At 50.5% G+C, this 13,371-nt stretch overlaps 1 protein-coding gene across 10 annotated transcripts in view; it reads right to left on the minus strand.

Moving 5' to 3' along the window:
* The window catches only part of LOC124193257 (microtubule-actin cross-linking factor 1-like), a 67,059-nt gene that overhangs the window by 25,423 nt on the left and 28,265 nt on the right, over positions 1 to 13,371 (minus strand). For 4 of the 10 annotated variants that reach the window (XM_046586993.1, XM_046586990.1, XM_046586992.1 and 1 more), the window contains 12 exons: positions 12,601 to 13,179; positions 12,386 to 12,514; positions 11,979 to 12,218; positions 10,230 to 10,471; positions 9,846 to 10,074; positions 9,032 to 9,726; positions 8,557 to 8,961; positions 8,285 to 8,441; positions 8,024 to 8,107; positions 6,865 to 7,095; positions 5,071 to 5,213; positions 2,711 to 3,299 (listed from right to left, as the gene is read on the minus strand). In XM_046586993.1, coding sequence (XP_046442949.1) covers positions 2,711 to 3,299; positions 5,071 to 5,213; positions 6,865 to 7,095; positions 8,024 to 8,107; positions 8,285 to 8,441; positions 8,557 to 8,961; positions 9,032 to 9,726; positions 9,846 to 10,074; positions 10,230 to 10,471; positions 11,979 to 12,218; positions 12,386 to 12,514; positions 12,601 to 13,179 — 3,723 coding nt within the window. Of the gene's footprint in view, positions 1 to 2,710; positions 3,300 to 5,070; positions 5,214 to 6,864; positions 7,096 to 8,023; positions 8,108 to 8,284; positions 8,442 to 8,556; positions 8,962 to 9,031; positions 9,727 to 9,845; positions 10,075 to 10,229; positions 10,472 to 10,624; positions 11,853 to 11,978; positions 12,219 to 12,385; positions 12,515 to 12,600; positions 13,180 to 13,371 lie in introns of those variants that run through there. The other 6 variants (XM_046586998.1, XM_046586995.1, XM_046586997.1 and 3 more) reach the window with 3 other exon arrangements.

Below are 13,371 nucleotides of genomic sequence, written 5' to 3' on the forward strand. Positions count from 1 at the left end.
TCGAAGCGTCGATCAATTTGCGGTCGAGAGCGACGGGCAACGTGAGGCCGATGGGTGGCACTTGCGGCGACCAGATGCGTGGCGACGGCAAGTAAAGCTGTCGCTGGGCGACGGCGTCCATCAATGGAACCGGGCCGTTGGCTGTTTGAACGTCGCCGCTCTGCTCATCCACCAAACCGATCGTGATGGCCAGCGAGAGGCAAACGGATTTCGTCTCTTTGGAACGAGTGTCAATTACTTGAGTTTGCGGATCGACAATTTCGCACTCGATGGCCTCGGCCAGGCTGAGCGAACTCCCGTTTTCCGGATGGACGAAACAGTTTGATCGCTGGTCGTACAAGCCTCTTTCGATCGCTTCAGTAATTGAAACACTCGAAGCGACGGGAAACTGCATTTCGCCCGTCTCGTTGTCCAGCACGCCACGATCGAGCGCTTCTCTGAATGTCAACTGCTGGCCGCGTAGGATGTCGCTAATGGCGCCTGTCGTCTCGGCGTCGATTTTCTGTTTCTTCATTAAAGTCTCTACAGATTCGGACGGCGATTCAAGCAACTCGGCCGTCTGGGCGTCCACCAGGCCGCGGATTGCGGCCTCGCGCGGTTTCATCACTTTTCGACGGATGCGCTGCAATTTGCCCGGCTCTTGTTGGACGGATCGAGCGCGACCGATGGCGACGCTGAATTTCGGTTCGGTGGTGATTTTCGATCGAGTTTGCTGGGCCAGCGACATTTTGCGGTGGTCGCCGCCGTCCAGCGGGATGCTGTCCATGTCCATCAGGCGGTAAGGCACCGGTTTCTGTTCCTGGATCAACTCGACCAGTCGCTTCTCCGAGACGATTCCATGATCCAGGGCGTCTTTGACGGGCAACTGTTTCCCGGTGGTTGCATCCGACAAGACGATGCACGCGAGGAGTTCGGCCGTCAAGAGCGGCTGATGCTGGTCGGTGATTTTGGCGGCCAATTGCAGGACAACTTCGGGGTCCAGGATGTGACGTTCCAGCGCGCTTTCCCACGTCACTTCCGCTCCGGTAAACGGATCAATGAGTTTCAGGCGTAAATCTCTCCAGCTGTTGGACGACTTGGCAAGATCGATCACCGCTTCCGGCTCGCTGGCCGGCCGGCCAATCACCATCACGACTCCCATTCGAACGGCTTCCGTCAGCGACAGCGTGCGACCGCCAGAGTACTTGTAATCACCCGTCTCTTTCGACACGATGCCCTTGCGGATCGATTCCGTGACCGACAGCTCCTTGGCCGGGGAAGCCGGATCGCGCACTTTGACTTTGCTCGGCTGGACAATGTTTCGCTTTAAAGCTTCCAGCAAATTCAGCGTCTCTTTCGTCTCGTCGATCGAAACGATTCCGGTCGACGGCGAGAAAATTACGCCCGTCGCCAGGCGAACGTCTTGCAAATCGGGCGGCGGCAGTCCGTCGAAAGGCGATCCGGCGTCGACGCTCTTCTGCCGACTGCTCACTTTGCGCGGCGGCGACGGGCTGGATTGCTGGGCTCTCAACTTGGGCGCCGACGGCCCGTCGACCGACGGCTGACGCTCTCGGCGCGGTGAAAATCCTCTCTTGATGGGCGACGTCGGGGCGAGGCTTTCGTCGTCGACGAAAATGATGTGGTAGCGATTGAGGGCTTCGCGGATGCTGAGCGTTTTGCCGCCGGGCTCCTTGTAGTGGCCAGTCGGGCTGAGGATTTTCTTCTCGAAAGCGCGCAGGATCGGGATGTAGTGCTTGGTGGACGGATCGAGAACGGAGGCCGAATCCGAGCGGATGATGTTGAGCAGGATGCACTCCTCGAGCGAGACCAAGCGGTCGGTGCCGGGCACGGCAAACAGGCCGCTGTTGGTGTCGAGGTGTTTGCTCTCAATGGCCACTTTGAGCGGCCAGCCACTGGACGGCGGGTCGTTCTCGCTGCCGGTCGACGGACGTCGAGGGGGTAAACTCTCGATGCCATCGGCCATCAACAGGCCCATTTCGGCAGCTTCTTCCAGCGTCATGGTGATGCCGTGAGGCCGTTCTACGTAGAGTCCGGACGGGATGACGATGCCTTCGCTAAGAGCTTCGGCCAGCGTCAGAGTTTGTCCGCTTTGGCTGTCGGCCACCGATTTGGTCGAGTCGACGTCCAAGAGTCCGGCCTTGGCGGCCCTGAGCAGATTCCAACTGACGGGCCGTTTGGGCGACGACAGAGGATCGACGATGGTTCCGTCGGCGTTGACCAACTGCCGATCGACGCACTCCTTCAAAGTCAACGGCTTGACGATGAGCTGATCACGGAGGGCCGTCTCCCACGAAATGGACTTGACGGAATCGACTTTCAGGGTGCAGCGAACGGGATCGACTAGACCCGAGTCGACGGCTTCGCCCAAAGTAATCCTGCGGCCGTTGGGGTCGACCACGGTGGCGACTTGGGTCTCGATGAGCCGGCGCTCAACGGCCTCGGCCACGGGGACCCGCTGGCCCCCGTCGGCAAACATTCGCGATTGGGGATCGATCAGGCCCTGCCGCAGGGCATCGTAGAGATGGGTGGAGCGCCGACGGAGCTCAACGCTCACCAGTTCCGACACGACGGCTTCGTGCAGCGAGCACCTGACGCCTTTTTGGGGCACCGTGACGAAGGCGGTGTCGTAATCGATCCAGCCGAGCTGGAGCGCCTCGACCAAAGAGGGCGGCCCCGCTGTAATAACACCTAATGCCACCAGAGTGCTTACCTTGTCTCTGAGGAGGAGGCCCATCAGGAGCGCCTCCTCGGCCGAAACGGGCTCGCGCGTCTGCGGGTGGACGAACCCGCCGCGGCCCGCGTCGTAGAGGCCCAGCTGGATGGCCTGCATCAGGGAGATGCCCTGACCCGTGCGCGGGTCTTTCAATCCTAGCGAGGGCTGGGTGAGGGCCGAGGCGGCCGTCGGGTCCACCAGCCCCTGGCTGGCCGCTTCCGACAGCGTCAGGACATTGCCCGTCACCGGATCCATGTAAGCGCCGCGCTGCACGTCCAGCAGGCCCGTCTGGATGGCCTCCATCAGGGTCAGCTGCTGGCCAGTTTTGCGGTTGGCAAAGTGAGGGGTGCTGGACAAGCTTTGCGTCAGACAAGTGGAAGAGGCTGTGGCAGAGGACATGGAGGAGGTGGAGGACGTGACAATGGACTGGGAGAGACGTCGCCCCGATTCGGCCGACATCCGGCCGTTGTTGCCGCTGTCCCGCCGCTGCTGCATCAGCGTCGTCGTCGACACCCGAGTGCTCATTTGCTGCTCAGAGTCGATGTAGACAGTCGTGATGGAGGATCGGCGCGGGGGGCTGGACGACCTATACAACACACAAAAAAAAAGGCCCACACACCAAAATCAAATTTAGACAATTGGATAAGAGAAAAAATTCACAGCGAAAGTGAAAAGAAACACTCAACCTGCCGTTGGAAATCAAGGAACCAAAAAACCAGTTTTTGTTTGACTATTTCTCTCATTGGGCTCACGTGAAACACACACCCATCATTAAATTCTTTGACATTCTCTGGGCCCACAACTCTCTGATTTCTTGACATGTGAGGGCCGTCACCTTCTCCTGCCCTTTTTTTCCCCCCACTTCGCAAAAAGATCAACACCCAAATCCCCCCGTGACCGTAAACAAAAGAAGCTAACACACACAACAATCACAAGGTTGATTCCCCAAAATAGGCAAATTTTTTTCCTCCCCTCCCGTTCTCTCTCTATCCTCTACATCTCTCTCTCTCTCTCTCTTTAACCATCTATCTTCTTGTATTTCGGGTGATCACGTCATCTCTCTCTCTCTCTCGGCCCGCCCGCTCTCTCTCTCTCTTTCTCTGTTCGATGGGCGCGAGAGAAGAACGAGACAAAAATTTATCAAACAAGAAAGCGGCCCGTCAAGAGTTGGCCGTGAGGCAAAGCGTCGGCGAGCTAAGGAGGAGGCCGTATAGGGTTACTATACGCTACACACTACTACTACTACTCCAACATCTCCCTCATATATATATACCCAATAGCACATGTCTTTTTGAGCAACCACGGGGAAAAGAAATAAGAAGAAATAAGAAAACTGTCCATGTTGGTCTGTACTTTGGTGAACTCCACCCAACGAGCGTGAGACCGAAAAGTTAAAAAATCTTTTAAGCCAACCCTGCCCATCACAAATCCACACCCTACTTTTTTTTTTGTTTTTCTCTATCTCTCTAATCCAGACTTGTTGCCGGCCTTGTCCAGCAATCGACTAATGGTGAAATAGCATCTTTCAAGACAAATTCATATTTTTTTTCTCTTCTTTTTCTTTTGGTTTAATTCTCTCCTCCAAAGAAAAAAAGAAAACAAAATAATAATCTTAGATATAAAAATTGTTTTTTTTTTTCTTTCCTTCTTTTTCCCCTTCTGTAAAGTAATCAAGAAAAAAAAAACCGTGCACGGTTGTGTGGTCATGTGTGCTGGCTAAGCTGGGCTGTCCGTGTACTCCTCCCTTTTTCTTTCAAATGGGGCGGCTGTGTGTTGTTGGTGGAACACAAGGCGACGAGCCATAAAAATTTCCTCCGTAAAAGAGACGACGAGCTGCTGCGCAAGAAGACAGACAAGAGAGAAAGAAAGAGAGAGAGAGAGAGAGAGCGGCAGCGTTGATGGCCTTTTAAGGTGGTGAGCTCTTCCCCGTTCGTCCAGCAGAAAACACACTGAGAACACACATATGCATACACATACTATGTGTCAGGACATATGTGGGGCTGGCTGGCTAGCTGGCTAAATTTTCTATAAGCTATATTCCCCCATTTGGACTCTTTTCTTCTTCTCTTCCATGACGACAGAAAAAACACATCACACATCATCCGTCCACCCGTCCTTGCCATCCCACCAATTCCACCTTCTTTTTCTGTTTCTTTTTCTCTCTCATTTCTTTATCAGGCCATTTTATAATCTGGAATTTCATTTCTGGCTCCCCCCGTGAATCTATCTACACGGTTACGCACCGCGACTCTCGCATAATACGGTTGTAAAAAGAAAAAAAAAACGATCCAAGCAAACAGGGAAGGAGAGAGAAAATAAAGATTAGAGAGAAAGAGAAAAAAGTCGAAACAACTTACATTGACGTCTTGGGCGAATAAGGAATGGAAGGCATGTCTCCGTCGTCGTGGCTTTCGTCGTTATCGCTGCTGTTGCTGCACAGGTGCAACTCGTTCAGGTACGTGTGCACCACGGGCCTCTCCGCAAGACATCCAACATCGAACTGTTGCGCGCCACCCCAAATTGGTTGTTGTTGTTGTTGTAGTGCCGTCAGAGAGGCAACGACACACACACACGAAGATCGGGCGGGCGGGCGGGCGATCCGGTTACCAAGTTGGAGGAATTGGAAGTTTTTTTTTTGGTTTTCCCACCCAACAGGTCGGACCAATAAAGGGAAGAGAGGCGGGATGGATTGGAGGGGGGTGATCAAAACGAGTGAGTGAGATAGATTGTGTGTTTTGTTTTTTGGGTGCGCGTTTTTCAGCAGCGGCAGGTGGAAGAGTTTTGACGATGCGCGGTGGTGGTGGTGTCGGTGTGGGGCGGAATAATGCAACGAATAATCGAAAAAAAAAAAACAGAAGAAGAAGAAACACGATTATAAGAAGCTGTGCGGTAGTTTTTGTTCGTTTGGTTCGTTGTGTTGGTTGCTTCGATTTCGACTGGAAAACGAGACGGACGGACAGGTGCGGAGTGAGGAGGGGAGAAAAAAAAAGAGAAGGGAGAAGGGGGGGAAATCGGGAAAAATTGGTCAGAGATTGAGGAGAGAGTAGAGGCAGCAGATGGATTGCGTTGGTTGTAATTCGACACTGCGTTGAAGTGAGCAACTGATCGAGTGCCGCGACGGCGATCGACTGGCAACAAACTCGTCGTCGCCGAGACAGACAAACGCACGGGGCCAGCACACACGGGGGCAGAGATAAAATGAAAATGTGAAATGAGAGCGGGCGGCCAGCGAAGCCAACCCCGCACACGCACACGCAACAAACACACGGCGGGCAGCAGCAGCAGCACAAATGGTGGAAGCGCCCTTTTAGCGAACACACAACTCCACCTCGTTTATACTTTTATGGGCATCAACCAGCAGACTATGCCAAAAAACACTCAATTCTCGACTCCATCTCAAGACTTATCCAATCTCCTTCGTCTTGATTTTCTTTTTTTTCCCCCCTTTATCCTTTTTTTTCTATTTTCTTTTCTTTTTTCCTACGATTGATTTCAACAGAACTTGGGTGACACGTTTATTCACCATCCAAACGCTCGTTTCTTTCTCCTCTCTTCTAGCCCCGCCCTTTCCACATCTCCTTCTTCTTCTTTCTGATTTTTGGCCCAGTTTTCAAAAGACCGGACTGACTTCTTCTTCGTGTGTCAGCCAGAGAAGAGATTCCCGTGCATAACAATAGACTCCGAGGTTTAATTTTTGTTTCCATTCGGGTCCCTGCTCCTTTTCTTGTTAACGCACAAATGTCTTTCTCTTTATCTCTCTTTTTTTGGAGGGGGGATAGGGTAGTAGGTGTGTGTGTGTCTGACTGTGTAGATACGCACGGGCGTCTACGGGTCAGCGTAAAAATTGGGAGAAAAAAAAATTAATTTGGGTGATCGTTATCAAACTCGAACGAAATGATGGATGGCGTCATCGTCCCAGGTGTCCCTATCTTGCCCCTCGACTATCGTTCCAAAGATAATCACGGCTTTTTTGGCTAACAAACGAATGTAGCGGCAAGTACTAGTTGATCCAAGGAGGAGGGAGAAAGGGGATAGGGGAAAACCAACAACAACCAACAACAATCAACAGACAATAACATCATTATATCCGAGAGGCGAGAAGAACAAGATAATGAAAACAAAATCCGAAACAAAAAAAAGTCGTTCATTACCTCAAATTCGTCGAGTTCCTGCTGGGCCATGTCGCAGAGGAGCTGCAAGCGACGCTGCAGGGCATCGACCAGCTCTTCGTAGTGGCCGTTGAGATCGTCCAAATCGCGTGCCACGTACTCGGCCGCCGTGGCCGGACCTCTCGGCCCGCGTCGAGTCTGAACAATGCCGTCCCAGCTCGGCTGGAATTCCTCTAGAGCCGTGCGGTAGCTCTTGAGACGGATGTCGTAGATCTGTGTTGGTTTTATTCGGACGGCCGTAGTCGTTTTTTTGGGAGGGTTTTTTGTTTTGGCGGTTTGAAATTTTCATTTTTCGAATGAAGTGGGTGCGGATGCGACGGTGGGCGGAGTCGAGTTGTTGTGTGGGACACGGGTGGACACAATTTGTCGTTTGGTAGCGCGGGAGAGTCGGTCGGGAGAGACGAGTGGGTGGTAAAAGGGAGCCATAAGAGATGGAAGTTAGTAAAGCCACGTTTGTTAATTAGCGCGCCGGAATAGAAAACAAATGTCAGAGATAAGAGAGAGAGAGAGTGAGAACGAGTGAGATAATAGACGGACGTAAAGTCATAAAAATAATTCAGTTTTGTTTTTGTTTTTTGTTTTGAGGTGAGTTAGAACGGATGAGTCGACGACGATAAAAACAAAAAAGCAAGTTTCTACATCTACAATCTACACACAGACACCGAATGACCTTTAAAAAAAACCGTTTTCAAAGCGAGTTTGGTGTTATTTGTGTGAAAAATGATGAATGAAATGGGGGCTTAAGGGCGTAGTCTCCGACATGATTTTAACATATTTATGTGTGCGTGGTTGCTGGTTGGACTTGGTGGGTCGGTGCGCGGGGCAGCAAATTGCTCAAGCCGGAGGTGTGAGATTGCGTTAGAGACGTTTTTCACGTATTTCACGCGTGTGGGCCAGGTGTTGGCCAGTGCCGAAATTCTTTTTAAAAAACATTTTTCCTGTTTCTTTCTTTTTCTTTTTCTCTTTCGATTGTTTGTGTAAATGTGCGAGTGTTGCGGCTGTTAATCACCACACGTCAATCAACGCGGCATTTTTTAGATAAAACATGAGCCACGAAAACGGCCACAACAACAACAACAACAAGAGCGGACTAGGACTAGAAACAGCGAGAAAAAGCCGAGGAGTCGAAATTTGGTCTTACCTTTGCCTCGCGGATAAGTCGAGCGCCGAGGATGTTGGCCTCATCTAGCGACGGTTTCTTGGCTGCCACGCCGTTGTAGAGTTTCTAAGGAAAATTGCGGTGTCGTTAGCGGCCATTATTTCAATAACAATAATTTACAGAACGAAACGGCCGGGGCGCCGTCGTTCCGCCGTCAAAGTCGCAACAGCAGCAGCAGTGGTAAAACTGCGTTTAGAAAACGAAATGGCAAAACAAAGAAGGGGTCTTTAATCGCTCCCATACCGCTGTGCTATCCAGCTGGTCCTTGGCCTGGACCCCGTTCTCCACGGGCGGCAATTTGCTGACCGTCTCGCTCGTGGCGTCGATCCAAGTATGATTGACTTGCGACATGGCAGAGTATCGCTCCAAGTGTTCGAATGTCGTCTCGCAGCTCTGCAGCCTGTCCAGTCAAAAAAATAAAAATAATCATAATTTTAGAAATCAAAGTGTCCAGGTGTTTTTATTTCAATAATTTATGACGTCATGTTTAGGAATTTGAATTTTTTTTTCTTTACCGTTCGACAACTTGGGTGCAGATGTTGCTCCAGCGGGTGATGATCGTCTTGACTTCGGCTTCCAGCCGGTCGACGTCCGGATGTTTGCGGATGGTGGCGTTGACTGAGCTGCGCGACCTGATCACCAATTGGCGGACAGTTCCGGCTTCCTCGGCCAGCTGGTCGATGACACCCTGTTGCATTTGGATGTTCGACTGCATGTCCACCAGGTCGTCGTGGACCTTTCGAAGCGCTTCCGGCTCGGCCGGCATATTCTCGCAAGAAGCCAGTTGAATTTCCAGGCGAGACACGAATTTGGTCGACTCGTCCAGGCCGTTAAGGACAATTTCCGTGCCCTTGAGCCTCTCGATGTACAAATTCGAGTTTTGCCAGATCATGTTCCATTTGGTGATGCAAGTGTCCAATCTTGAATGAAAAATCAAATTGAATTTCAAGTTACAAGAGTAAAAATTGAATCGGATAAATGAATGAATACTTGGTTTGCATGGACGGCGTCTTGCGCGGACAGGCTTCCACGTTCTCCTTGGCCGATTCGAGTTCGGGCTGGAGCGATTGCAATTCCGTCTCGAAATGTTTGTGTTCGACGACGAGCTGTTCGAGTTGATCCAAGTCGCGCGGCAAAGGCGCCGTGATGCGGCTCGTCAGCGTCCGCTCAGATTCTTCCAACTGAACCAACAAAGTCGTCAGCTGGTCGCCGATGGCCCGCTGGCTCAATTCCGGCCGGTTGCCCATAGCCGCGCGTCTCTCGAATTCGTCAAAGAGCTGGTTGACTTCGTCAATCTCTCGCTGGAGTCGTCGCAATTGCGGATCGTTGGGATCGCCTTGCTGAAGGAGCTTTTCGGCGTCTTCGTTCAGCGCCTTGCGGATGGCATCACGTTGATCCTTGCCCATGGCCATAAACTGGGACAAATCCCAGCTCTTGACCACTTTGATGGTGGCGAAAATCATGTTTTGGCTCATCCGCATTTGTTTCTTGAGCCAAAGGGCCTCGCACCGGTCGTACTGGCGTTTGAGACGGTCGGCCGCTTCGGCGGCTTCTGGGTCCGGTGGCGGGATCAGGAGACACACGCTGGGCACTTGACATTCGACCCCGTTGCTGGTGACGACCTTCCATTTGGTTTTCGACGAGTTGTTGACCAATTTACACACCTCGTCCTTGCCGATACTGACCTGTAAGGGCAGCAACAACAACAGCAACAACAAAGAAAAGAACAGAAAAGAAAGGGAAAGCAAATTAGAATAATGAAATGGAATGGCCGGCGACGGCTAGATAGTTGATATATACGCACCTCGACTTGCTTGTAGATGCAAATGGACGTGACGGCGATGGGCTGTCGCAGCGACGATCTCCGCTGTTTGAGTGGAACGACTTCCCGGCTGCGCTCGTAAAGTGCCTCAACGACGCTGCTGTAATGGCTCAAATCTTCGCGAAGGTCCTGCATCTCCTTCAAGAGCTTTTCACCTTCGTCCAACGTGAATTCACTCTGGCTGTAGGTGCTGTTCAACAGCTGGTCTTGTCTGTTGTTGTGGGAAAGAAAAAGGGAAAAATGAAAAAAAAAAAAGATTAAGGAGACCATTTCATCAAGGAGCTTTTTTTTCCTTTTCTCTCTCTCTCTCCTTGTTCCAGACAATCGGCAACATCCCGTGGACGGAAAATAATAGCAACAACTTACATAATGCACCATTGTTCGCATTTTTGGACTTCGGTGAAGAAGTTGTGGTAGACGGCCGCATGGCGCAGGTGCGTCTCCAGGCAGAGTGTCAGCTGCAGGAGCCATTTCCATTGAGTCGATAGAGCCGTCATGTAAGCCTCGACGCACTTGGAGGCCGGATGGTGCTGCAGCACAAGGGCCTCGCCGCGATCCTGGACGGCGCTCACTTGAATTTCGCGCTTCTCCAACTCGCTCATCAACGCCTGTCACATTGCATCAACAACAACAACAATCGAGAATTCAATTAATTCGTGAGTCACAAACCTTTCGCACAGCAACAAAAAAATTAGATGGACAACAGCAACATCGATTAGTGGGTTGCAAACGGTCAAAAGGTAAAAAAACAGATCGCCAACCTGATATCCCATTCCGAAATTTTGCTGGCCACAGAATGAAAAATTGGAGAGAAAGATAAAAAAAAAAATAAAGAGAAGTAGGAAAAAAGAAGAAAAGAAAAAATGAGACGGCAGGTAATAAATAACAACTGGACGTCAAGGTGCAGAGTTGCTGCATTGCGTATGGCATGCAACCCCCTCATTAAAACAAATTCTCGCCTGGGTGATTAGCCCGGTGGCACTTGAACCGAAACGTCAGCCCGGATTTTTCTATTTATGATTTGAATGAAAACTGAAGCAACAACAACAACAACAAACTGGTCTGGGCTGTGTTGGCTACGGGACTCTCTCGGACCCCGGCGTCGGTCAAAGCGTCTAACACGACATCTAATCATGGCGCAATAGAGGGAATTCCGGTTGCCGCCCGGCTTATTTTTTTGTTTCTTCTTCTTCATTTTGATTTCATTCCCTCGAGGTTTTTTGGCCACACTTCTTCTTTCATCTTTTTTATTATGATTTCAAAAGTTTTTTTAAATGAATAAAATAAAATAAAATTCCCCCGAAATTCCCACCCCTCGTCTGTTTGAGTGTCTCGAAAGAGTTCTCGACTTTTTTCTCCGAAAATCAAAAAAAGGAGCTCCACCCTGAAAATTAAGTGCCGCGCTTTTGGCGTCGTGATGGTGATGATGATGATGATGATGGAAGGACGGGACGCGTCAAGAAACCTTCCGGACAATCCGAGACGGATGAGAGAATTTCACGGTCTGGCCAGGGCACAGCGACAGCAGCCAGCGACGGCGGCAACCGGCGCTCCCGGTGATCCGTCATGAGCAAACCAACTGGAAATGTTGTTGTTGTTGTTGTACGTGTATGTGTGAGAGAACGTGTAGTTTTAAACGTGCCAGAGAGTTCTCTCTCCCCCCTCTCTCTCTTGTTCAACTGTGGGGATTTCTCGGGCTATTGATGCTGATGATGTTGTTGCTGAAGTTGTTGTTGGCCCCAAACCAAAGCGACTGGCACTTGCTCAAAAAGCATAAATCTCCATGTTTTGAAACGGAACCAGTTTCGCACAATGCAACGCAAACCCCGCGCCATCTCCTTCCTCATCGTCAAGGTTATTGGCCAATGACTCATAGTCCGTAGGCGCCAAACAAGACAGTGTGAGAGAGCGACTGGGAATAATCAGAATGTTTAAGGGGAAGACACTACACAAAAGAAAGTCACAGACACGCCAAAAAAGAAAGAAAAAAAAAAGGCGACGGAGAGGGGCCAGCAACAACGTCAAAGTCAACTGGGGCAAATGCTTCGCTCACGGCGAACGCAGTTTATGTGTTTTTGGGTTTGTTGTTGTGTTTTTAAGACGCCGGGCACGTACCTCGTAGTAACGTTCAATTTCGGTAACGTTGAGCGACTTGGAGGACCAGTCGCGCGATATCTCTATCTCCTCCTTCTCGTTGAGCCAGATGAGCTCAGTCGTGGCCGACTGGATGAAATCCTGAAGCATTTCCAGGTCCGCCAGACGTTTCTTGCTCGTCATCGTCAGCTCCGTGTAAGACTTTTGCAGAATCGTCACGTGATGGACGTAAATGGCCGACTCCTCGCCTTGGAATTTGTTCTGCTCTCGCACAATGGCACAAAAGAAAAAGAAAAAGAAAATAACAAATGAAATATAACGGCAAAAAAATAAATATATAAAAAGGAAAGAAAAGAAATCGAAACAAAGTTCATGGCGGATTATTTTAAAATGTTGAAAGAATGACGCCTTTTGATTCTTCGCTTTACCTTATTCGATATGCACTTTTCGACGTTGCTTTGGAATTTATCAACAGATTTGTGTTCCTTCAAATGCGACTCGAGTTCGATTTGAACGCTGGGCAAGTCGCTACCGTAAGCGGCTTTCTCCATTTGCGTCTGTTATTTTTTAAAGAAAAGATTGATCAGCAAAGATCCGTATTGGGAGTCTGAATAAAATTTTAAATCGCTTTGAAATAACTTGCCAATTTGGACCGGACCCATTCCGAGCATTCGCGAAGGAAGCGGAACTGCTCGTTGGTCTCAAAGAGACGGGCTTCCAGGGAGGAGCGCGAGGATCGGCTGGCATCCGGCGACGTCAAGGAAGGCAACACTTCGAGCAATCGCGTCTGGAACACGGCACGAATCGACTGCCAGCGCTGGTGAATTCGCTGGACACGCTTGTGCAGGTCGGCCGTCTGGTTGTAGCGGCCTTCTTTCAGGATCTGGACATCCGAAAACATGTTCTTGATGGCCTCCTCGATCGAAGCCAGTTCAGAGTTGAGAACTTCGCAGTTCTTCATGGCGTCCCGCGGATGGAGCCGATCCAGCCGTTTGGCTTCTTCATCAATCCGAGCTTCAATGTCATCCAGCCGGACATCCGACTGCTTGGCTTCGCGGTGCACCTTCTCGGCAATCCGCTGGAGTCGCTCCAGTCGTTCCATCTCCTTGTGAATGGCCGCATCGCGTTCCTGGTGCAGCAGCAACAGCTGGTTCCAGTTGCGTTCCAGCACGTCGGGCCGCAGTTCGGGCTCCAATTTCTCTTCCGTCTCTTCCAAAAATTTCTGTGCGCCCATAAACCCCGAAAGAAGAAGATAAAAAAAGGAAAAAAGAAAAAAATTAGAATGAAACAAATGGATGCAATCGTGAAAGACAAAGAAAAATATTATCATCTCGGCTCCTTCTATCACGACTGGCCATCTTCGGCAATCTGCCCATATTCTCTGCCATTTGCCTCGTTCCCTCTCCCGTGATTC

The sequence above is a fragment of the Daphnia pulex genome, chromosome 4 (assembly GCF_021134715.1).
Source record: "Daphnia pulex isolate KAP4 chromosome 4, ASM2113471v1".
Classification (NCBI taxonomy): Eukaryota; Metazoa; Arthropoda; class Branchiopoda; order Diplostraca; family Daphniidae; genus Daphnia; species Daphnia pulex.